Genomic DNA, 23,992 nt, shown 5'->3' with positions numbered 1-23,992 from the left:
AGTAATACCACGGGGGCAGGGGGTGGGGGTGGGGACAGGCGCCGTGCACAAAGGGCGTTAGACCTCTTCCTCCAAGCCCTTTTACTTCCCCCAGCGGCCAGTTTGAGAGGACACCTCAGCCTTGTAAAGACCCTCCTTGATGAGACAGGGATCCCAGCAGCAGCACCTCTGAGAAAAGTTATAAACAGTAACAAAAATAATCACAGCCACAGTTGCCAAACACCAGGCTAGGTCCATTTTCCCTAAAGCTCTCCATTTATTCTCATCACATTTATTCCATCATGTGGAAAGCTGTGGCTCATCCCATTGTACAGACGGAACATTAAAGCATGGGGGTGGGTATTCAGGGTTTGGCCGAGGTCACGGAGCTAGGAGGATGAGGAGCCCAGGGTTTAAACCTGGGACTCCGTGCATCCCTTGTCTGATCTTCTCCCACCTTCCACTATCAGTAAGTGTTTGGTAAGTGAGCGAATGAGCTGTGGAAGCTGTCTCAGCTGAGTCCCTGCGTTCTCTGAGAAAGCCGAAGAGGAACAGGCGTGTGCTCTGTGTGCACAGAGGAATCAGGCCACAGCTCAGAACAGCTGGTGGAGAGAAGGTTCCTCCTGATTGGAGAATTTCTGCTGAAAATATCCACCTCCGGTCACACGTGGGAACTGCACCCTGGTCAGTCTTCGATGGGCAGTCTCATACCAGAATGACGCAGGACCAATGTCCTGGACACAGCGTTCCCCGAACCCCTGTCACAGCTGTCCTGTAAATTCTCTGAGCCTCTATTTGTTCATCTCCAGATTGCTGACCATAACCGCACCTCCTTCGGGGTTTCGCACTAAACTATGTATGGGGCTGAGCTACTAACGTAAAGTGAAGGAGGACAGATGGGTTTGCAGTGATGACTCAAGTTGTATTCCTCCAAAACCAGACATATTTTGTTTTCGGCTTAAACACAGAGGAGAGTCACATCCGTAAGGAAGATGTGGACCACACTATGTTCTGTCACGTCTCTTTCATGCGTGGGCACAAGAAATTGTATTTCTTTTCTTAACTCAGCTGTAAAGAAACCAATAGTATGCGAATAGTAATAAATGGCAACCAACCTTGCCTTTGCGACAAGGAAAATACAGAAGTGGTGGAAAGCTATGGGGCATAACGGGGGCATAACAAGAAGCGGTGGGGCATAACAGGAAGTGGCAGGGCATAACAGGAAGTGGTGGGGACCGTGCCAGTCTGGGTAGGTTCTGGCATCTGCGGTCAGCACTCAGCTCTAACTGGCTGAGAATATGTGGCGTGGTAGTCAGTATTTTCAGAAGTCATTTTTGTTTTGTATGTACTCATACATTTTTTTAAATAAAAATGGAGTCTCTTGAACTTTTAAGAAATGCTCCAACCTCCAAAGTGTGTATGTGGAGTTGGACTGGCATCTAAACTGAAATGCTCTAAAAATGCTGTGCAAGCCCACACACAGACACCCAGAAGTCCTAACTGTGCTTGGATTGCACTCAGGATGCCTCTGTTTGAGAAGTCCAAGGTCACAGAGTTATGGATGTTGACTGGCTTACTCGGAGGTTCAAAGGGTCTTTTCATACATGCCATCCAAGGGGGCCATCTCCCCAGACTCTAGGCCTCTTATACAAGTGGCTCATAAAGAGACCCATCCCCGTTGTCCTGACCACCACTTCACAGAGCCACACGGTCCCCAAATAGGCACTCATAGTGCGATGCTTCAGAAAATTATTGAGGTGTAGGCAAGAGCAAGCAGCCTCGTTCCACAGGGAGACAGAGGTGAAGGTGGCCTCTGAAATAATGAGAAGTTCATCTTGATCCTCACCAGGCAGCCAGATTTTTTTCTGGAGGAAGACTGGAGGTCAGAACACCAAGCATATTTGAAGGGAACACGTGGCCTCCAGGACCTTTTCTGAGAAGCGTTTCTCTAAGCTTTGTCAGGGAACACAGAACTTCCCCCACTGGCTTCCAGTGGACCTTCAGCCTTCCCATGATCTCATCGCAACATCTATCCTGATCTTTCTGCTTTAAACAAGGGAGCACAATGTTATACCAGGCGATGTAGACTTTTCCCTGTTGGCTCAGCCTGTCATTCCAAACTCATTTACACACACACAGAGACTCCAATATGGCTGCACTAAGCTACTCACCACTTCCTGAGTGCGGTTGCCCACTTCCTGCCTTTGCTCCTTCTGTTCCCCATACTTGGAATGCCCTACCAGTCCCACTTTGCCCGGCTCATCCAGCTCATCCGTCAGGGTCTAGCTCAGATATTATTGTCTCTCTATCAGTGTCATGGGTCCCCTGATCCACAACATCTTACCCAGAATCCCCTGTGAGTAACCTCTTACATTATATGCCACATTTATAAAATGATTGTACTGCTACTGATATAGTATTACTAAAGTCTATATTTTGTTTAGATCTTACTTTTCATTTAGTGTTCTTTTTAAAATCATTAATAGACTATTTTTAAGAGTAGTTTTTGGTTTACAGCACAAGTGAGCAGAAAGGACAGAGTTCCTAATTATAATCTATTAAAGTATGTTTATCCCATATATGTTCCCACCCCACTGACCACTGACACAGCTGCTCACACTGTCTGCCTCCTCCACCTGAGTGGGACAGTCGTGACAGCTGATGAGTCATCCTTGATACATCACAACTACCCAGAGTTCACAATTTTTCTAACAGTGCACTCTTGGTGTTGTGCAATCTGTGGGTTTTCACAGATGTACATTGACAGGTATCTACAATCACAGTACCATAGAGAGTATTTTCACTGCCCTAAATGTCTTCTGGGTTCCACCTATCCACCCCCTCCCCTCTTCCCAATCCCTGGTAATCACTGATCTTTTCCCTGTCTCCATAGTTTTGCTTTTTTCCAGATCGTCATAAAGTTGGAATCAGATGGAATTTAACCTTTTCAGATTGACTTCTTTCACTCTGTGTATGATTGTAAGTTTCCTCCATGTCTTTTTATGATGTGGTAGCTCATTTTTTGCACTGAATAATATTTCACTATTTCAATGTAACACCATCTACTTATCCGTTTACCTCCTGAAGGACATCTCAGTTGCTTCCAAGCTTCGGTAATTATGGATAAAGGTGCTATAAAAATTCCTGTGCTGGGTTTTGTGTGGACATCAGTTTTCAACCCCCAATGGGCTTTTCCTCCCAGCATCCCATCGACTCACCACATGACACTTAGCAGGCATAACTCTGTAGGCTCTCTGTGGCTGGGACAGTTTCTCAGATGGTCCTTGTTTCTGATGACCTTGAGAGGTATTTTGAGGATGTCACCCACTTGGAATATATCTGGTATTTTTCTCATGATTATCTAGGGTTGTGTCATCTTCTCTTCAGCAAAAATATGATGGAGAGCAGCCTCACCTTCCAGATTTCCAAAGGAAATCTGAACACAACTGGTAACTACACACAGGCTGAGTCTGGTGGCCGAATGCACGTCTCATGCAGTCTGGGGACTGCAGGTGATTTCAAGCTCAAAAGCTGATTTTTTTTGTCACGTGTCAGGTCTGATTTGCTCAAAAGTCATTTTCTCCTTTAAAAATAACCTCCTGTATAGACAACATGCTGAGTCACTGCACTAAAGTGACATTAATTTGGGGGGAAGAATTGTGTGTATTAAAAACCTATTCATTGTCAGGCAATGAGGAAATTGTCTAAACGAACATCAGCTAAAACCTGCTAAGGTGGCAAACGTATTCACAGACCTGCTGAATGGTCCTGGCATTCGAAACTGAAAGAGCTCGTTGTCACGAGAATTCAGCTCCGGTTTAGACGCCAAAGGGTTGATGGTACAGTGTTGAGTGTGAACACAAATTATAATCTTTTAAAGTGTGTTTATCGGAAAGGAATGCCCTGTGTCAAGACCCGTCACACTGATCCAGTTCTTTCCACAGCCATGGGTGACACTGTGTTCTCATTCTGCATCCATCTAATAAGTAACTCATGGTTTTTGTATTAAATTAAATCAAATAAAACTACTGTGTGTGGCAGTTAGTGTGGTCGAACAGTAGCAATTTGAAAGGGATTGACATAATAATAATAATTGCTATTTTTCTCCAGAAATAGAACTGCCTCAAAGGCATGTATGTTCTTTAAAATTCTTGTTAGTGTTTTATGACAGACTCCATACAAGGTAATTTTATTGAACATGTCCAGATTTTTCATATTTTTTTCAAGAAAATCATTGTAAGACAGGTTAAACATGCTTTAAAGATGTCTGCTCCTTTTGGATAAAATCCTCAGAGCACACAGAAGGCTGTGCACCTCCACACATACATGTGCCCAGGCATGCACTCTCACACAGCCTCTCATGCATGGGCATCACAGACGAGCACGCACACACGTGCACCCCACCACCTCATCCTCAGGGCAGAGGAAGGCACTAAAGCCTCTCCCTTTGGAATTTTGAGTTCCTGACCTGTGTTTGTTAACAAAGACGCCAGTTGATACCCTGGAAAACTGAAAAAGCGGGGAGACAAGCTGTCATTGCTGCTTGTTAATGGTGTGAGTCACCATGCCCATGGGCTAACGAATTGCTATTTCTGTCACATGAATGAAAAGGTGGAGAAGTATAGATAAAAGGCACCAGAAACAAGCTCTAAAAAAGGCCTGGAAGGGAACCCAATGAATATGGCTCCCACGCCCAGAGAGGAAGGGCCTGCCACATGCCGTGGGCTGGCCTCTAGCCAGACCTCCTACGTCCTGCCAAGCAATCTGTCATTCAGCTGTCAGTTCATTCATTCTCCCATTTAGTTCATCCAGAGAATGCTCAAGGAGGAATGAGCATGCCCCAGGGGCTTTGTCATCAACTGGGATGCAGACAAGGAGAAACGGTCCTTCCCCTCAAAGAGAGGCGGTCCTTGCCCTCAACAAGGGGAAAGACCAGGATGTCAATCATGACAATATAGAGGTAATTATTGTACTAGGTTGGAGGGCAGGCCGAGGGGCTCAACTGAGCGAGAGGCAGAGAGAATTTCTCAAGAGCCTGCAACCGGATCAGAGACAACTCAGCACAACTCAGCGTTGAAGGAAAAAGAGCACAATTTATTCAATCATTACTCAGTGACTACTATGCAAAATGCAGCATTAGTCACTGCAGAGAATAGCAGAGTGAATACGCTTTGGCTCCTGCCCTCAAGACTGGCCAGTTCAGCCTACAGCTCACTGTCTGACCATTGCTGTAGACATGACACCTCGTCATGTCCTCAAGACTTGGATGGTTTTCCTCGGCTTACAGGAGGAAGTCCAAACTTCTCAGTGACATAGGAGGACTTTCCCTTCTCGATCCCAGCCAGCTTCAAGGTCAATACCCACCACACCCTACACACAAGTCCCTGGGCTTTAGCTATGTCTGCCTCTCCATTCTTTTCCCCACACATCATCCTCGGTAGCAAATGGTTATTGGTTGAATTGGACTTGGTAGTTATCAAGCTTATTCTCATTATAGTAATAGAAAGAAAACTGAAAACAACAGGAACAAAGTCAGGCATTTATTGGAAGTTTCTTGTAACTTACATGTAAACAATGTAAGCGAAGCCACCTTGAAATGGAGCTGCAGCTGCCAGGCCAGAGAGCTCCCTCAGACCTTTGGAATGTTAAAAATAGGGCAAAATAACCTTTCGACCAGGTTTGAGCAACACTGTTTCCCCCCGAGAACCCCACAAAAAACCAGAAAACTTTTTGCAAAGATAACACGAAAGCAAATACTATAATTTATTTCCTTCCTCCCTTTCTCTCTCTCTTTTCCTCCTCCCTTCCCTCCCTCTCTTCCTTTCTTTTTTTGTCTCTTGTCTGCACCCTGGTCAGACTTCAGCTCACAGGCTGGTCTGGCATGGCTTCCAGGAGCAGAGGTGGAATGAGGAAGGCAGGCGAGGAGGGGAGAGGAGAGACAACCCACAGGAGGTGCATGGGGGAGGGTGAGTGATTCCAAGCCTGGGGAGGGCTGGGGAATACATCTTTGCATAAAACACGTCACTCTTTATGGTTCAGATGTCTTTTCCCACCTGACTTCAGGAGACAAAAATATGTCATTAAAGGAAGGACCACAGCCCTCCCAGCTGCCACCAGGACAGCACACGCTGGAGATTCACAGGCAGGAAAAGGTCTTTAAAGAGTTTCTTTATGCTAATTATGAACCGCAATCATTCCAGAGCTTGGAAACCCGGATCTATTTGCAACTAGACACACAGAGAGAGATTCTCATGGTCGCATTGCTCTTCACCACTTTACTGAAAGAACGTTGACCCCAACCACAATTTTCGCATCTCTTGGGCATTTCTTAAGTCCTTCCTGCTCACGGTAGGATGGTTGCTGAAAACATCAGTGATTGGCCCAGTGTCCAAGTCAGCCCATCGTTCAAATAATCTTTGGTCATTGAATGTGTGAGAGGTAGAATATGTATTAGAGATGGTATAGTTCAACGCCATCAGTTTAAATTTATCACTTCAATTTATTTGACAATTATTTACTGACTGCCAAAATAAAGCTCAGAGAGAGTACATGTCATGACGAGGTCTTAGAGCCTAGGAGGTAGCAGCGTGTGTCGGTGGTGTAATGCCAGTTGCTATCCCAGTAAAGCCCGACCTTACGGGTCGAACTCACTGGGAAGTCATGCCTGCTTCACTAGAGTCCCAAATGGGTGTTTCCCCAGTGGATGGTCATCAACAAAATTCCGTCAGTGCCCCTAGAACCAGTCTTGCTGAACTTCGTGACTGTAGCTGAATTGATTACACCTTTTGGCAACATTCTGGCCTGGACACAGCTAACACCTTTTTCTCAATCACTTTGGCACAAAGCGCCAAAGAGCAGTTTGCCTGGAAGACTCCCTGGTTCTCCAAAACCCTGTTCTTCCACAGGGACACCTGAGTTCTCCTGTTTGCCACCAGTGGATGGCAAAGTAGTGGCACATGCTTCCCCTTTTCAGGGGTGACTCCACCACCCGTGGCTGCTGACAGGCTTCCCTGAACAGCAGGAAGCAGTGGCTTGGAGGCAGATTCTGACTCATATGAAAGCAGGGGTGTTGGGGGCTCATTAACCCTGAGCAGATCCAGGGTCAGCCATCCAAGTCAGTTCTTGGGGGTAGGTACAAGGGACTGAGGCTCACAGATTGATCGCTGAGACAGTAAAGGAAACGTTAATGTGACCAAAAGGGGTGCCCAGACTTAGCTGGGCTGTTTGGGAACAGGAAATGATGTGTACCTCATCCAAGTGTTTTGTTGAGCCCTGTATATTACCCGACCAGAAGATCTTCCAAATTTGCCCGGGTGGCAGGTGTGGCAGATTTGGGCCACAGCAAAGTAGCCCTTGAGACCAAGCTCTGCCATATTTTGGAGTATCTGGATCAATTACAGGCATATGATGCCACACCGTTCCTGGCAAAGGGCTAGCAGACATGACATTCACCAGACATTTCATGTTTCTCCTTTTTCTCAGCTGGTCTAACTGCTGGAGAGACCATGTTCCCAGCCTCGTGGACCATTCGCATAGCCAGGTACGTGAGCGTGAACGCGGCTGGTCCTCAGAGCGACTGCGCCAGCAGCTGCTCACCTCTGCGTCTGCCGCTCTGGGGTGGGAAGCAGCAATCACAGATCAGAACGCAGCTCTCTCATACGTGAGGGACAGTGGCCTTGTTGCCCTTCTGCTCACTCAAAACTACACTGGGAACACATGGATCGGGGTGGGGGATGCTGAGGGCTGCAGAGCCAAGAGTCAAAATGGACCCGAGTTAACAACTTACGATCGAAGACTTCCCCTGGAATTTGCAGGACTTCAGCAGACACTGGAGTTCCACAGACAGTTCCAGCTGACTGGTTCTGCCAGTGCCGCTCTTGTTCAAGCGACAGACAGTGATGCTTCCTATTCGACTGCTTCCTTTCCTCTAACACCAGATGGAGACTCCTCTCCGGGACACTGTGAGTACAGACTGACTAGCCTCTGCTCGAAGCCCTGGTGACAGGGTGCTCAGCACCTTGCAAAACTTGATTTATTGGAAGCCTACTACGGGGGGTGATACTGGTTCCACTTTGAGCCTACTCCGTGGCCAGACATCCTGTTGGTCATCACATCCACCCAGTGAGGTGGGGGCAACCCCCGCCCCATTTAATAGAGGGGATGAGGCTAAGGGAGCCCATGTGGCTTCTCGGGGCAGAGTCACATAAGTCTTCTGAGTCTATTATCCATCCATTCTTCCTCTAAAGCATGGTGGGGAATCAGAAGAACTTAAGGCATGGACTGTGTCCATAAGCTTTTAAGAGCTTGCTGGGAGAGAGCAATGAATCACTCATTTAGAAGAGAAGAGAGAAGTGGTAAAAATCACCGACTGGCCCCTGGGGATGGCAGCAGAAGTTCGGGAAAGGCATGCGGGCGAGCAGGAGCCCTTCCCTGGGAAAGGAAGACAGGAGGGAAGACGGACATTTCAGACTGATGACGGGCTTCAGGGCTGGTGGCTAGCCCTCTAAAACTCCACCATGAGCACAGTCTGGGGACAGGCTCTGCCTCCCCCGGCCTCCTGCAGAGGCTGTGTAAGCGTGTTTTGTTTCGCCAACAGTCTATTGCTTCTGACGGGGTGTAACCACATTTCTTGGATAAAAGCTATTTTCTAAATGGATCAAGACCTATCCTACAGGGCGATTTGCAACATTGCTTGGCCAAGTTTACTGTGTTTTGGACTCATCTGGAAAGCTTGTTAGAATTCACATTCCTGGGTCTCTTTCTCAGTATGTCTGGGTTGGAGTCTGAGATTCAGTGCTTCTGGAGCTCCCCCATAATCTGGTTGCTCTGGGCCCCTGGGCCACCCTTTGAGCAGTGCTGACTGGCATCACATTTCACTGCTGGAAAGCACTCGGCACCTCTGAGGTTGTTTAGTTTGAACTGTTAGGAAATGGTCTGTGCCAGATCCACCTTAGCCTCTGGTGCCCACGTGCTGAGACAGCCAGGTGCTGTAGGGCTGGGGGACCTGGATCCTCTCTGGCCTGAACGCTGAAGAGCTGTGTGCTGGTGGGTCACTCAGCTCTGCCAGTTTCAGGCCACTTGGCTTATAATTTGGAATGGAACTGCTGACCTCACCAGCGATCCGGTGAGGATTCCATGAGAGGGCCAGGGCAAGGCACAGAGCCTTCCTCGGAAACGAGTGTGAAGACAGAGGCAGTAACCGCAGTGGTGAGTCTGCCCCCGAGGAGCCCCATGCACTGCCAGCAGCGGGCAGAACCTGGGGGATGGCGGGGATCAGACTGGCCCTCAGGCCCCCGGGGAGAGACCGACTCTGACGGCGTGTCGGTCTCAGACTTCCAGTCTCCATAACGGCGAGAAGACGTGTGTGCTGCTTTCAGCCACTCAGTCCGCGCCCTTTGTTACAGCCACCCGGAGGAGACAATACAGCGCCTTAAGTGGTAACTACAGTTCAGATCTATTTTTCAATGAGAAGACTGGAGTCATATTTGAAGTCCTTAGTTTACTGTTCGCATACTATTTGCCGAACTTCCCCCAACTATGAGTCTAACTTCCCATGCCAGGGAATGTGGCAAAATTCACATCTGGTCCCCAGGGCTGAACTGAACAGGGATGAATGTGCCCTACAGTCGGACTGTCACAGACGGCTCGGGCGACTAAAGCCAGACGCCTACAGGCGGAAAGCAGGTGCGCACGCCTCTCCCTCCTGGGCCCTGAGTGTGCGTTTCGGACGGTATCCTGCATCCGTAAACTCCTCGGGGGCAGATTTCTTTTCCAACATTGGCAGACGCGCAGACCAAGAACCCGTGCAGTCGGATCTGTTTAACAGCTTTGTTCACAGATTCTGAGTGGCTTGATGTCTATGAAAACCAATATTGCCCATTTGCATACTGTAACAAAAATAAATACACCAAAAACACCATGTTACCTCCAAGATGGATACTGATATCATGGATTACAAAGACGATGTAAATGCTCACGTGACAACTTGTTAAATCTACAGAGAAGGCAAAGTGCTCCCTTTAAAAATCAAATAGCAGCCCTGGCTGGTGTAGCTCAGTGGATTGAGCATGGGCCTGTGAAGCAAAGGGTCACTGGTTTGATTCCCAGTCAGGGCACATGCCTGAGTTGCAGGCCAGGTCCCCAGTAGGGGACACATGAGAGGCAACTACACTGATGTTTCTCTCCCTCTCTTTCTCCTTTCCTTCTCCTCTCTCTAAAAATAAATAAATATTTTAAGAAAAATCCCCCCAAAATCAAATATCAAAACAACCATTTTATATATTAATACATTTAACATGTATAATGTTATTAATCAACAAGGATTTATTTTCTCAGCACCATGTACCATCCTTATTTCTAAGAGGCACCAGCATTTATTTTTATCTGGACATATCTATTGTTGTTAATAGAACTTTAAGATGTTACTGATTTAGTTTAAAAAATCCATTGAATAATAATAAGAGCAACACCCCCATCCCAGTCCCAACCTATGAACACGGTTTAAAAAAGAAAAGACTTACTTTTTCATGGGTATAGTTTCAACACTACAAAATATCAAAGGAGAAAAAAACAACAGAGAGACAATTATTTTTTAATGATGATCACAGCGTAACAGCCACACCCCCCGCCTCGGTATTCTAACGCGATGCTGTCGGAACCAGGTCGGAAGAGAGACGTGTTGAGAAGATGCGTGTGGTGAGAATGAAGCGTACGAGTTCCCCGAACACAGAGAGAAGGGCAGACTACAGGGTCAGAGTACAGACTAGCCAAAGCAGCTACAGATTCAAGTGCCAAGTCCCCGGGGCCGAGGAACTGCAAACAAGAAACAAGGAGGCCAGTTAAGGAAACTCAGAAAGTCAAGCAAGAGGCAAAAAAAAAAATGGTTAAGACAAGCAAACCTAAGAAAATTGGTACAAAGAATGCATCTGAACAGAGGTGACCCCGTAGTTAAAAAAAAATCGTGTCATTTCAACAGAGCTCCTCTTTAGCGAGTTCTTTGGGGGCAGCACCACAGAACAGGACCCCAGGCTCTGGAGAGCCACCAGCGGGTACTTACTCATCGTACACATCCTCCGAATCCATCCGCCGGTAGTACTTGGCCAGCTTCACAGCAAAAATTAGAGCCGGGAGCAAAAATACGGTAGCTTTTCCTATGCCAAACCAAAACAAATTCTAGGGAGAGAAAGAAAATCAGGAGGATTACATGCATGGAGATGGGAAATGGGAAACATCAGCTGCTTGGGGAAAATCACTCCTTTTTTTAAGGAGTTCTAATTTTGTTCACTGAAACCACTGGTGAACTTGACAATGAGACAGCCACCAGGTGAAGCGCTACAAATTATTATAATTAACTCTTTTTAAAAACCTTGAAAGGATCCCATTATATTTATTTTATAATCGAGTAACGGAAGCGGCAAGTGGGGAAGCCAGGGTTCGCTTCTAGGACGCTCCAAAGCAGCTGTAGACCAGCCCACTGTGCCGCCAGCGATGAGGGGGACAGCCAGCAGGCCTGAGCCCGGTCGGGTCCCTATGGAGAGTTGTTCTGCAGTCACAGTGACTAACGCACCCCTCCTGACTTCGTTCTGCACATGAACAGCAGACGGCAACGCTTGGAGCGCACCAGGCTCAGCAAGCTTCCCATGTTGAGTTTCACCCATCTCTAAGGTGGTTCTCAGGCTGCATTCAATCCCGTTTTGTTTAAAAAGCAATGTTAAAGTGTTTTTTTTAAAGTTGCCAATATGTCCAAGTCAGATTTCACATAGAAATCTAGACTTATGTCTTTTCTTGAAAAGTCTGAAGTTTGATCTCATAACCCTGAGCTTGTCTTCCCACAAGGCAGCAGTGGCGGTGGCCGAGTGGTGGCTCTTCCTTTAAGAGGGGCATCTGTCCTCAGTTTACCCGGGCCACACCACTGACTTTCGCGGGGGTAGCAGCCAACATTATGTAAACTTACGCTCTAGTCAGAACAGACACGGCTGGCACTATCAGCATGACCCCGTGGGCACGGTGCACCTGCCAGGGTCTTAGGCTTGTCCCGCTTTGTAAACCTGCAGCCTGCCGGTCCCAGGAGAGGTTCAAGTCTTTGTCCCACGCCTCAGGCCAGTGTTCTAAGTCCGCAGAGAGCAGCCTCGCCCACCCCACGGGGAGGCAGCAGGCAGCTCGGATTAAAGCATGACCTCCCGGTTCAGCCACTGCCCTTCCGCTTTGCTCCAGGTCGGGGTCAGTGCTGAACAACAGCGGCACGTGTTGGCCCAGAATCTCCAATGACTCTGTCCTCCTTCTCCCCCACACTTTTTTATTGGTAGATTCCTATGATTTTGACCTGCTTTGAGAGGTTTTAAAGTTTTGTGATAACTGTATACTTTTACTGGAAGCTGCCTCAGTCCTTCTGGGAACAACCAGGAGGAAAGGTGTGAGTCAGCCCTTTGGAGAGTGTTTTCCTGGGGAAGTGGATGCCCAGAGCTCTCCCTCGGTACTGAAACCGCCCGCTGCGAACAGCTGCAGCCTGCACGCCTCCCGAGCAGCCGCCAGCCCCCTCCAGGGGCTCTCCTGTTATCTGAGAGCTCGCATCTGGTGGTTGGGCCACCTGACCGGCCTGGGCGGGTGGGGGACACTGGATGCAGGGAGATCGATTCAGAATCAACCAGGCTGACCCCTCCTGACCCCGCCCAAGGGCTTCACCCAGGGCCATCAGCAGGGGCTGCAGGCAGCAGGATAGGCCGGGTAGGAAACTGAAGGAGGGGGTCAGCCAGGAGGCCAAGGCTCAAGGTCTGCATATTGGGAATGTTGGGACCTTTCCATTCACATGCAAAAGTCCACTCCAAAGACAAAGAGACGTGTAGACATGGATGGGCATGGAACACGGATGAACAGGGCAATAAGGATGCACTGTGACAGACAGCTGTCTGGTTATCCTTCATTCATCTCACTGCCTGTGCCAGCAGTGTACAAACGACAGTGACGGAACCGAGCACACACAGACCCTGTGGTCGGAGTACAGAGGCCAGTTTGTGTGTCGTGGGGGCGGTTCCTCGATCAGGGAACCACACAGCTGCACACTTCCAACAGCAGCAGCGTCTCTGAAGGAAAAGCCGGGCGGTCTGTGGAAGGGTGGAAAAGGGAGCCCGGTCTGCTGGGAAAACCAGAAAAGGCCTCCCGAAAATGGGAGAGCCTTCTGAGCCCAGACCTGAGCTGAGACAACAGCTAATAGTAGCGCATAGTTTTTGAGTCTGTCGTGTACCAGAAATGGTGTTAAGGGCTTTACAGGTAATCTCTCACTAAACCATCTAAACCACCCCACTGAGGTGATAAAGCTCAGAAAGGTTTAATAGTTTTTCCAAGTCACAGAGTTCAGAGAATGTAGAGGTGACAACTGAATTTGGAGTCTGTCCTCCACCATTATATGACAAGACCTAGAAGAGTTAGCCAGGTGGGGGTGGGGGTGGAAGGGAGGAATGAGAGTGAGAGAAAAAGAGCGTGTGTCCAGTCTCCTGTCCAGGCAGAGGACATGGCATGTGCAAAGGCCCTGAGGTGAGGAGCTTGAGATGTATATAAAGAAATAACACCCCCCAAAGAAACCTCCAAAACAAGTATGCCTAGAGCACCATGAGAAAGGTGATTAAATGGTGCAAATGTTGCCGAGGTGCACAGGAATGCAGTCATGCAGGGCCCAGAACATTCTAGGAAGGATCCTGACCTTCATTTCGATAGCAACTGGAAGCTAATGAGTCAGGAGAGGACTGGCATGTAGAGACAGTCAGTGTCTACTGCAGAGTGAATAGGGCCAAGGAAAGACTTGGTTAATCAGAACTGACCATTCCAACAGTTACATCTCAATGGGCTTTTACATCACAAAGGAAAGTAAGTTCACTGTAGCTATGGGGGTGCACGCGTGCATGTATGTATGTATATGTGTGTGTGTGTGTGTGTATAGGCACTGACACTTTTGCATATTGGCGATCTGCACACCAATGACTATTGATTTATTCCTCTCCAATTATTCTGGACAAATAGTTTTCTTTATGAGGGTCCTCTGACTTCTGTAAATATAATTCCAGTAAAGAGCAAAGACAGGCAGCTAGGTCTTTGACTTGTCTAGTGAATTAGGTATCAGAACATGTTCATTTACATAATAGACCATAATAGACCCAAGCAGAAAACTAGTTTATATTGTAATGCATAGTACAATCTTGGGGGGTGATGATAAAAGATGACGAGTTTATCATCTGTCCTTAGCTTCCGAAAGATGAAATACTTACCATGGGATCGATGATGTAACCACACAGAAACACACTGACAGCAGAATCCAAAGCAGTGGCCACAGGCTTGCAGGCTGCGACTTCCTCCATGAGCTAAGGAGGAGAGAAACAGAGGCAAAGTCTGAGCCACAAGAACCCCCGAGAACCAGACATGCTGTGTCCCTTCCGCCTGTCTGCACGAGAAGGCTCTCTTTGTCCTCTGAGATATGGAGCCGCAGCTGGTTTCTACGGATGAGTTCTGCAATGTCCAACAGGATGTGCCTGGGAGCAAGACCCTGATTCTCTCTGAGCCTCAGTTTCCTGCTCCCTCCCCTGTCATCTGGAACAGCAGGACCCACTGTCCGGGACCCCTGAAAGAATTAAAAATCACACCTGTCCAGCAACTCATGTCAGTCTGAATTTCTCACCCGATCCCTCTGTGGTCTGGCAAAGATGTGGGGAGGAAATGGAAAGTTAGTTCACTAATCGGTGTACATGTTAGAACAGGCTCCAGCGAAGCTGTTCTATGAAGGGCCAGAGAGCAAGTATTTCAAGCTTTGCAGGTGAGACAATGAATTTTTGTCCCAACTGCCAGACTCTGCCACGGCAAAAGCAGCCACAAATAATATAACAGAAATGGGTGTGGCCGCGTGCCCATAAAGTTTTATTTACAAAAACAGAAGTACCTGCCGACCCTCTTTTTGGAGACAGAAAACAAAGTATCACATTTTTCAGACCATAAGATGCACCTAGGTTTTAGAGGAAAATAGGAAAAAAATTTTTGAAGCAAAAAATGTGGTAAAATATTTAATAACATAAATAACATAATATTTTACCAATGTAAATGTAAACAGAACTCAACAGCAGCATTAACAACCATTACTCCTCCCAAATTTGGGTGTGTATGTGTCTTTTATAATCTGAAAAACATGGTCCCCATTAATGAGGTGAGAATAAACAAGTTTAATGGATCCCAGACAGATGCTCCAGTCCATTTACTTAAGGGAGCTACACTCATTCATTCAAAAAATTCCAGAACACAGACAATGTGGTGTGTCTTATTTCTTTTTCCTTATTGGTCAGCTCACCTATACCTTACGAGACAACTTGCATTAATAGCCTTATGCATCTCCAAGTTCAAACTATGTTACACAGTCTTTATAGGCTCCTTCACTGTTTGCTTTACAGAAAGTGGGGTAGAGGTTGTATTCTGTGCCTTTTTCTGCATCTCGTCTTTCTCGCCCAGTCCCATGGTATGGCTCTAGTCCATTTTGTTCCAGCGGCCACCCAGTGTCCCCTCGGTGTGGCTCGAGTATCACCAAACCATTCCTGTCCAGATCTGCTTCAGATCCAGAGTATTTGCACTGTATTCCAGGTGTAAATCTGCCCACCATGTGGTCCCTTGGTCTAGTGGAGAACACATACAGTGGCCACAGTGGCGATGACGATGATGCATTTCCTCCGCCACTACTCAGCCGCGTGTGTCCCCCTCCTGCTGGCACTGAGGAAACCCAGAGGCCTTCTCCTCTGGGGGTGGGAGGAGGTGTCAGTACAGACACCAAGAAGCTGGCTCAGGAAGGAGGACCAAGTGCATGGCCCACCCAATGCATGCAAGTGGGGACCGGAGGCAGGGACTGGCAAGGGGGGTCCGACATACAGAGGGCATTGCATGGAGGATGAAAGTTCCAGGGATTCAAGCAGGTGAGTGTAGCTGGAACATGGGGTGGGGCAGAAACGAAGGAGAAGATGGCAGGCAGTTTGAGCTCACATGGTGAAGGGCCAGGAACAAGATTTGCAAAGCTCGGCGCTGCTCAGGGGTATCCCAAATTTTCCTGAGTCACTAGACTTCTCAAAGCTCGTGCTCGTCAGCAGCACCTACCCAAGTTACTCGGCTGCAAGCATCACCACCCCGCCCCCCACCCTGCCACCACCGCCACCCTCACTACCATGGAGTAAGCCTCAAGGGCAGCTGGCTCAGAGCCCAAGATGACAGAACGCATTTTCCAAGAAAGTCAGGTGCTGGCTGCAAGATGCTGCCTCAAAACCACTGGAAACTGTGCTCCTCAACTTCTCCGATATATTTGTGGAGATATAACCATTATGGGCTGAACTGTGTCTCCCAAAAGTCTGTATGTTAAAATCTTAACCCCCCCAATTGAAAACCATATTTGGAGATATGGCCTTTGAAGAGGTCAATCAGTTCAAGTGAGGGCTCTAGGGTGGGCCCTAACCCAGTGTGACGTGTCCTCATGAAAGAGAAAATTTGGACAGGCATGCTCAGAGGAAAGGCCATGTGAAGGCACAGAAGACACATGGTATCTTCTACATGTAGATACCATGTAGAAGACAGGTATCTACAAGCCAAGGAGCAAGGCCTCAGTGGAAACCGACCCTGCCAACACCTCGATCTTGGATCTCCAGTCTCCAGAATTGTGAAAGAATAAATTTCGGTTGTTTAGACCACACCCAGCTGACTAACCAGCAACACAGCAGGCCCAGTGCTACCCAGGGTGTATACAAACCAAACTTCAAGTGCACACTAACTTAAGGAAGTCAAGGTTCGCTCAGGAGACACAGGTGAGTGTGGCAAGAATCTCTGTGACAAAGGTGAGCACAGGGAGCTGGGGGAGACCATGGGGGGCATACCCCTGACCTGGGGGGTGCCACCCAGTCTGGACACTTGTCTGAGTCTCAAGAAAGCTCCAGTTACAGTCCCTATATCCAAGGTCCTTTTACTTATCTCCTATCAAATTACCAGGAATTTAATGTTATTTATTTCTGATTTTATCCTACAAAACTACTATCCTAACACATGATTCCCCCATGTTCATGAAAGATAGACTACTTACAGAGATCTTGACCCACTGCAGATAATGTTCAAAATATCCAATTATTGTATTCCCATACTTCTTACTTTCCTGGAAAGAAATCAGAGTTGGAAACCGTTAGAATGACTACACCCCACTCTACTGAGTTACGTAGTTAAGGGGCACAGGTCTACTTATTGGCATGCTGATTAAAAGAAAAAAACTTACTTGAACAATAACAGAGGAAATGCTGTTTGCCATAAAGTTCTGAGCAGAATCCAAAGAGGAAATGATATTTTGCACTTTCACCTGAAAAACACAGCAATAATCGCCATGCTATCTATCGAGTCAGAAAAGGGTTTCGCTGCATTGGGTGTGAGCGCTGTGGACTCCATCCCGCACCACCACAGCTCACTGGTTAAGGAGATGACGATCCAGCCCAGCCCCCCGAGGGCAGGAAGAAGGAGAGGAGTACACAGAAAGTGGTTCCTTGTTCCAGCTCCCAGGCAGGTCCGTTATCTGAAAGGCAGCCCTGAATACTCACAGGGTGGAAAGGAAGGTATGGTTACCCGCCCTCCACAGGTGAGGGAGCTGACCCCACCCAACGTCACCAAGCTGGGAAGCATGAGACCTGGACTTGGAACCTGTTTTTTTTTTTCCACCCTAAAGTCCATACTCTTTGCCCTGTCACACAGTTGAGGACAAGGCCAACCCACATGGAAGCTTGGTGCAAATTAGAAGAGGTGCCCAGAGACCTCAGGGCACACAGGCTGGCCAGTGGGTAAGGGCTGATATCTGTCCCCCTCGCCTATCACGAAGGGCAATGCACAACTGCACGCCATCGCCCTGAATGACGAGGTGTGTTGGGGTGGCCTAGGACCTGTGGGCAGTCCTAAGTCTGTTTCCAGGTTCCCTTGGCATGGGACACACACTCATGGAATGGCAACTGTGACTAGAGGTACAGGGATGGTCCCAGAGCAGAGTAAACCTGATAGTCTTCAGAGGACCCGAGTCAGGACCTCGGAACACCAAGAGAGGCGGACTTGGTGCTGCCCGGGACAGCACCAACTGCGACCCGAGGAGTTCACGGTTTACTGGGGTGGGGGTACCCAATCAAGCGTGGCAAGAATCCCAGTGATGGAGGGGGACTGGGGAGCTCTGAGGAAAGCTCGGGAAAGGACCTGCAGTTTTCTGTTGTGAGCTGACCTCCAACAGCTCCCATGGGCCGCCAATTTCATGCAGTCGAAATATTTCCTGAGCTGCCTAGTGTCGCCGTGGGTACAGGCTGAATACAACACAGCCTGGGCACTCAGTTCCCTCGTGGGAATGTTTCCAGCCCGAGGAGCCCCTGTGGTGGACGGTATCAGCTGTTCGTGATTATCGACACCTTCCCTGGCATGGCCGCCCAGGGGCGGACACACTTTCCCACCCTGCAGATGATGGGCTTGGTCATGGGACATGCTTTGGCCAGTGGGTCATAAGGAGGTGACCATGTGCTGGTTCTAAGAGATGGCTCAAGGGGCAGCCTGTGTTCCCATTCATCCCCTGAATTCCTGTCTCACCCTAGGAAGACACAAGGTGGCTTCAGGCTGGCTCTCTAGGTAGGACAGTGCATAGAGAAGCCTGCAGTCCACCCGAGGGAGAGAATGAAAGTCGGTGGTTGGAGACACTGAGCCTTGGAGGCTGTTTGTTACGCAGCGTGCTCTCAGTAAAGGTAACTAGTGCATCTTCCTAGTTTGCATCTTACACATCAAAGCACAGCTTTCCCCAGTATCTCTAACCCCGCATTGAGAGATTGTCTGCGTGGATGGAAGTACTTATAAAAAGACGGTATGGAAGCCCAGCTTGGCATTTATTTAAAGTGGGTGGATAATGGAGATTTTAAACAATGTAAAGTACCTGCAAAACCAACATCTCTGAAAGTCTGTGTGCACTTCTATAATAAGACCCCATGACAGAAAAAGAAAAGGAATACTTACCCCCAATCCACTGCTTTTGTGTTGAAGGTCCTGAATGCTTTGGTGAAGAGTCGTCTAGTAAATAAACACAGAGAATATTTTCCCACTCACTACAGGAAGCAGCAAGATCCCACACCTTGTGTACCCCCTGCCCCCCGTCAGCTGTCAAGTCCAACTGGGCTCTGGAGTGGTGGTGTTCTAGAAGAAACAAAATTCCTGTCACAAGCTGCATCTCACAGGCCCCTGGTGTGGGAGGACTGGGAAATGAGGACAGGCAACCTGGAGCCTCGGAGGGCAGCACATCACGGGTACGGCGTCAGGGTTGCCCAAAGTGGCAGACATTGCTTAAAATAAAGCCGCCCAACCAGAGTGGCTTAATGTGCATGGTTCAGATCAGAGATTGGCAAACCTCATCGTTCAGGACCAGATAGTAAAGGTTTTAGGCTTTGTGAGTCATGCCCTGTCCCAATTATCCAACTTTGCCCTGGTAGCCAAAAGGAGCCGCAGATAACTTGTGAATACTTGAGTGTGACTGTGTTTCAATAAAGCTTTATTGATAAAAACAGGAAGTAGGCCAGAGTCCACAGGCCATAGTTTTCAGGGCCACTGTTTGCTAACCCCTGGTTTATACTGTAGGTCATGTCAGAGCAACTTGCCTACTTGTAGACAGGTTGCTCCCGCCCTGAAAAGGACAGGGAACCCTGTGGCCACTTGAAGGCAGGGATTTAAGGGACATGCAAAAACCAGTTTAAGAGATTAACAATTTGTGCAAGGCATAAAAAAGCAGAAAATTGTGGTATAGCACAGAAATTAAGAAAATTCAGTATAAAGACTTTGTATATACACACATGAATCAAAAAGTTAGAAGAGGAAAAACAGAGGTAGTGAAAACTAGCTCTGGAAACTTCTGAAGTTGAGGTCAAGTGAGATAATAGGGTTCTCCCAACCGGAGCATGCTGACTCTGTAACCCTGTTGCCACAGTCTTCCCCTGGACAGCTGCAAACGAGACCCCCTGTAAGCATAGAAATGATTTTCCCTTTTTACAGAGTACTCTGGCAGGTGAAATCCTTCATCTCCAGCAAGGCAGGAGCCGGACCCACCATTTCCAGGCAAGGACACTGGAAGCTATGTGACTTTGAAGAGGCAGAGGCAGGATTTGAACTCAGATCTGCTCAGGCCAGAGCCCCTGTTCTTTCTCCACTATAAGCTGCCTTTCCGACACTCAGGAAAAAAGCCAGAAGACGGTGAGGAGACTAAGGAAAGCCAGGCAGGAGGACAGAAGAGAGGAGAGAGGAAACACTGATCGGGACAGCAAACAGGGCTGGCGGAGGTAGAAAGGACCCACTCTTGCCCTCCCCTATTTCTCGGCAGGGTTTGGAGGAAAAGAATTTGAGACTAAGTCAGCCCAGAACAGAAAGAAAGCTCAGTGTGCGGCCAAGTGCTGATAAAAGTGATGGGAGTCGGAGTACAACGTGTTAACACGAGGCAACCTCAGATTTCATCTGAGTCTTCACCCTCGGGAGGAAAAAGACAGGAAGGTAAGCAGAAAGAAGGGGGTAAAGTTGAAATTGTGTCTTCTTTAAAGTTTAGGAAGTATCATTTATGTTTTTAAAACAGCTCAGTTTCTCAGCCTGAGGCCGTTGGTTTTGCCTGTGTGAGATGCACATACTGTGTCATTAGGCTAAATGACAGCCACCCAGGTGAAATGAGTCACACACAGAGCACAGCGAAGTGCATTACCATGGACGATCCCAGAGGCATGACTTGGCCATGGTAAATCATTCTAATCTTCTGTGCACTGCTTGCCAGGGACCGCTTCAAGCTTCCTTGGGGCTACCAAGAGAATGAAATAAACCAAGATCAACACCAGTTTTCCGGTCTGGGAAGCACTCTCTCTGGCCCCCAGCCCCCTGGGTGCAGTGACAGCTGTGAGCCTGGGGACAGCGGGAGTGGCCCTGCCCAGACACTGAATCGCAGAACCAGGAGCTGTCTGCAAGGACTGACCGACACTCCCCAGTCCTTCCTGAGTGCCACTGGCTGCGTCCCCTCTCTCCGCTCCCATGCAGAACTGCTATAAAGTCACCACACAGTAGCGATGTCTCATTTTGCAAGGAGAAAACCAAGGCTTGGCTGAGCAATTTTTCTTGAACCCACACTTCAATAGTGTTTGTATACGAATATATAACAATCCTATCGCCCAACCTCAGGGGAGGAAACTAGGGCACAGAGTGGAGCAATGCCCTGCCCGGGGTCCTGCAGTTAGGCAGCGGCTGAGTCAGGATTTAAATGGGGGTCTTCCTCCAGAGCCCAGCTTCCTGTCACCAGGCTCCGCTGCCTCTCCAAAGGGACCAGTTCCAGCCACTCAACCACCAGCCAGCAGAGCAGCAGGTGAAGGGGAAAGCTCACAGAGCTCCGAGGGAGTGCTTGCCTCCCCCCCCTTCCTACAGGCGATGCAAAAAGGCACTTGGACTCCTCCTCCTGCGTCCTGGGTCCCCATTTCCTGCACTGCAAGGAGAATGTGCGTGCACATTTGGCAGGGGGCTGAGAGCAGCGGGGGCAAGAGCAGCACCAGTGCTAAAGCGGCTGGGGCACCAGCACCTTGCACAGGGCTCTGGAAGGGCTGCCTGTGCGCAGACACTGCTGGCCTGGGGCACCTTCCAGGACTTAAGGACCTTTGCGCCCCGAGGCAGGGGCCGCTGGTGGGACCCTGGAGAGTGGTTGTGAACAAGGGGCTACTTGGGGTGTGGGGAGCCTCTGCAGCAGCTCCCCTACGGGTCGGTCGTATTGACACTGACATCTACCGCAATTACAGAATTTAACCCGACTCCCCGGACTCACCAACTTGTTGGCTTTTTCTTCTAGACCATCTGCAAACCTTAAAAGATTCACCTTTGTGGGCGCTTTAGCTGTCTAAGAAAGGAGATGAAAGAACACCATGTCATGGATACGGGATTTTTAACCCTGAATGATGTGCACAGGCAGCAGAGTGCACACGGGCCTACGGAGCAAGGTGGGACGCTCTTACACAGGCGATGTCTGCTTTCTTTTTTTTTTTTTTTTAAGATTTTATTTGTTTTTAGATAGAGGGAAAGGGAGGGAGAATCAGAGGGAGAGAAACATCAGTGTGGGAAACATCTGTCTCACATCCCCCAACCCCCGGGGACCTGGCCAGCAACCCAGGCATGTGCCCTGACTGGGAATCAAACTGGTGACCTTCTGGTTTGCAGGCCAGCACTCAGTCCCCTGAGCCACACCAGCCAGGGATGCACTCTTATTTCTAAACACAAAATCATATTATTCAAACCTACAAAGTTGTTGGTGCTGTTTGACACATGCTAGAATGTAGATGAATCTCAAAAATTTTGGCTTACAGGAAAGGGACAAAGGTCACACACAACATGATTCTATTCACATAAAATATTCAGAGTCGGTAACCTCAGGGAAACAGAACACAGACTGGCGGTTGCCTGGGGCTGGGGCGGGGATGAGGAGCAACAGCTGAACGGGAACAGGGCTTTGTTCTGGGGTGATGAAGACGCTTTGGAACTGGGTGGAGGTGGTGGTGGTATACCATTGCTGCGATCGTACTAGATGCTAGGGAATTGCTCACTCAAAAATAGTTGACTTTGTGTTATGTGAATTTCATCTCAATAAAAATAATAAATAAAAACAAAAAAGAAACATACCTGTGCTCTAATTTTCCCCAAAAGAGCAAACGTAAACAAGTGGGTCGTACCTCGGCCAAGTAGGCGCCGTAATCTATTCTGTCCACCCCGGAAGAGCTGAAATCCTGAAGGTTTTTTTTCCCGGCCGCATCCAGCAGGACAATATTGTCAATATTCACCTTCATGTTTTCAAAATTACCGCTTATGTTTTTGGTAAACTTCGTGATAGAAACAAAGGTCAGAAGTCAGTCTACTCGTCTCCAACAATGTCACCAAAGAGCAAGAAAATGATACAGGACGAAAAACAACACACATCCTCACGACTGGCATTCCTTCCCGACTCCTCCCTCCCCTCCCACCCCCGCCCCCTCCTTCCTCCCGCCCTGTGACAAGCACTGTGTGAGGAGGTGGGGTGCAGAGCAAAATTACGTTGCATCTTTATCCTTGAAGAGCTCGAAGGGAAGAGGCACAGGAATTGCACCACGACACTAGGGACAGGGACAGGGGAGAACCTTCCAGGGGGTCTTGACAAACAGAGAAGCTGACGGGGTGGGCAGGCTGCACCCAGGACAGGGGACAGCATGCCCTGGACTCAGGTGGTCGGGAGGCCTGACTTTACGGGCCGTGATGAATCACCCGGGGTTGCCCTGCGAGCCAGTCGGTAGTTTCGGGCAGTGTGGAGCGCCCAATGTCCTGGACCCTCTCCAACCTCACTCATCATGGCACATACAGAAAATGCTGCACAGCGGCGTGGCGGGCAAGTGTGTGTAGGGGGGGTATTTATTCTGAGCTTGGTTACAAGATCATGTCCTCATGCACACCGCAAGGCACATTGAGGGAAGGTAGTCAGCACCAAATTTGTGTGCCACTTCAACTAGACTCTTCACGTTTGACACCTATTAGGCTGCCACGATGCCTTTCATAAGGTCTCAGTGGACCAGCTGTGGGGTTTGAGGAACCACCTCGTCCCTGGCACCCCTTGGTGTCTGCTCCCATGGGGGCCATCCAGAAGAGAGAAGGCTCCTTGGCGTCTCTCTGGCACAGCTGAGAGGGCCAGCGGGACCCCAGGTGTGCCCTAGGCCTGGGCAGCCCAGACCTTCCTCCCGCTCCTTCTGGTTGGAGGGGCCGTGCCATGCCACTCACTTCCGTCCCTGGTGCCATGCCGTCCTGTGCCAAGGGCCAGCAGGGCTCAGGAGGGCCCGCCCTGGGGTGCTGGGGCCAGAGCCACGGTTTGTAAGAAACGACAGTGGGGCGGGCCAGAGTGGCTGGTGCCTTCTTCTCTCGTCAGGGGCCTGGCAGAAGACGGCGGTCTGTCTTGGAGAGCCAACGCCCCTGGGACACAGGT

At 48.8% G+C, this 23,992-nt stretch overlaps 1 protein-coding gene across 5 annotated transcripts in view; it reads right to left on the bottom strand.

Moving 5' to 3' along the window:
- Positions 1 to 5,787: 5,787 nt before the first annotated feature.
- Positions 5,788 to 23,992, bottom strand: part of PROM1 (prominin 1) — a 91,906-nt gene continuing 73,701 nt past the window's right edge. For 4 of the 5 annotated variants that reach the window (XM_037045529.1, XM_037045539.1, XM_037045533.1 and 1 more), the window contains 10 exons: positions 22,719 to 22,865; positions 21,821 to 21,892; positions 20,723 to 20,815; positions 19,003 to 19,056; positions 17,252 to 17,332; positions 17,066 to 17,134; positions 14,238 to 14,330; positions 11,036 to 11,151; positions 10,500 to 10,523; positions 5,788 to 9,866 (listed from right to left, as the gene is read on the bottom strand). In XM_037045529.1, coding sequence (XP_036901424.1) covers positions 9,812 to 9,866; positions 10,500 to 10,523; positions 11,036 to 11,151; positions 14,238 to 14,330; positions 17,066 to 17,134; positions 17,252 to 17,332; positions 19,003 to 19,056; positions 20,723 to 20,815; positions 21,821 to 21,892; positions 22,719 to 22,865 — 804 coding nt within the window. In that variant the 3' untranslated portion in view covers positions 5,788 to 9,811. Of the gene's footprint in view, positions 9,867 to 10,499; positions 10,524 to 10,554; positions 10,792 to 11,035; positions 11,152 to 14,237; positions 14,331 to 17,065; positions 17,135 to 17,251; positions 17,333 to 19,002; positions 19,057 to 20,722; positions 20,816 to 21,820; positions 21,893 to 22,718; positions 22,866 to 23,992 lie in introns of those variants that run through there. The other variant, XM_037045558.1, reaches the window with a different exon arrangement.

Source organism: Sturnira hondurensis, unplaced genomic scaffold (assembly GCF_014824575.4).
Source record: "Sturnira hondurensis isolate 20B ecotype Veracruz unplaced genomic scaffold, ASM1482457v3 Scaffold0000780, whole genome shotgun sequence".
NCBI classification, from domain to species: Eukaryota; Metazoa; Chordata; class Mammalia; order Chiroptera; family Phyllostomidae; genus Sturnira; species Sturnira hondurensis.
This window is presented reverse-complemented; position numbering and strand designations above follow the sequence as displayed.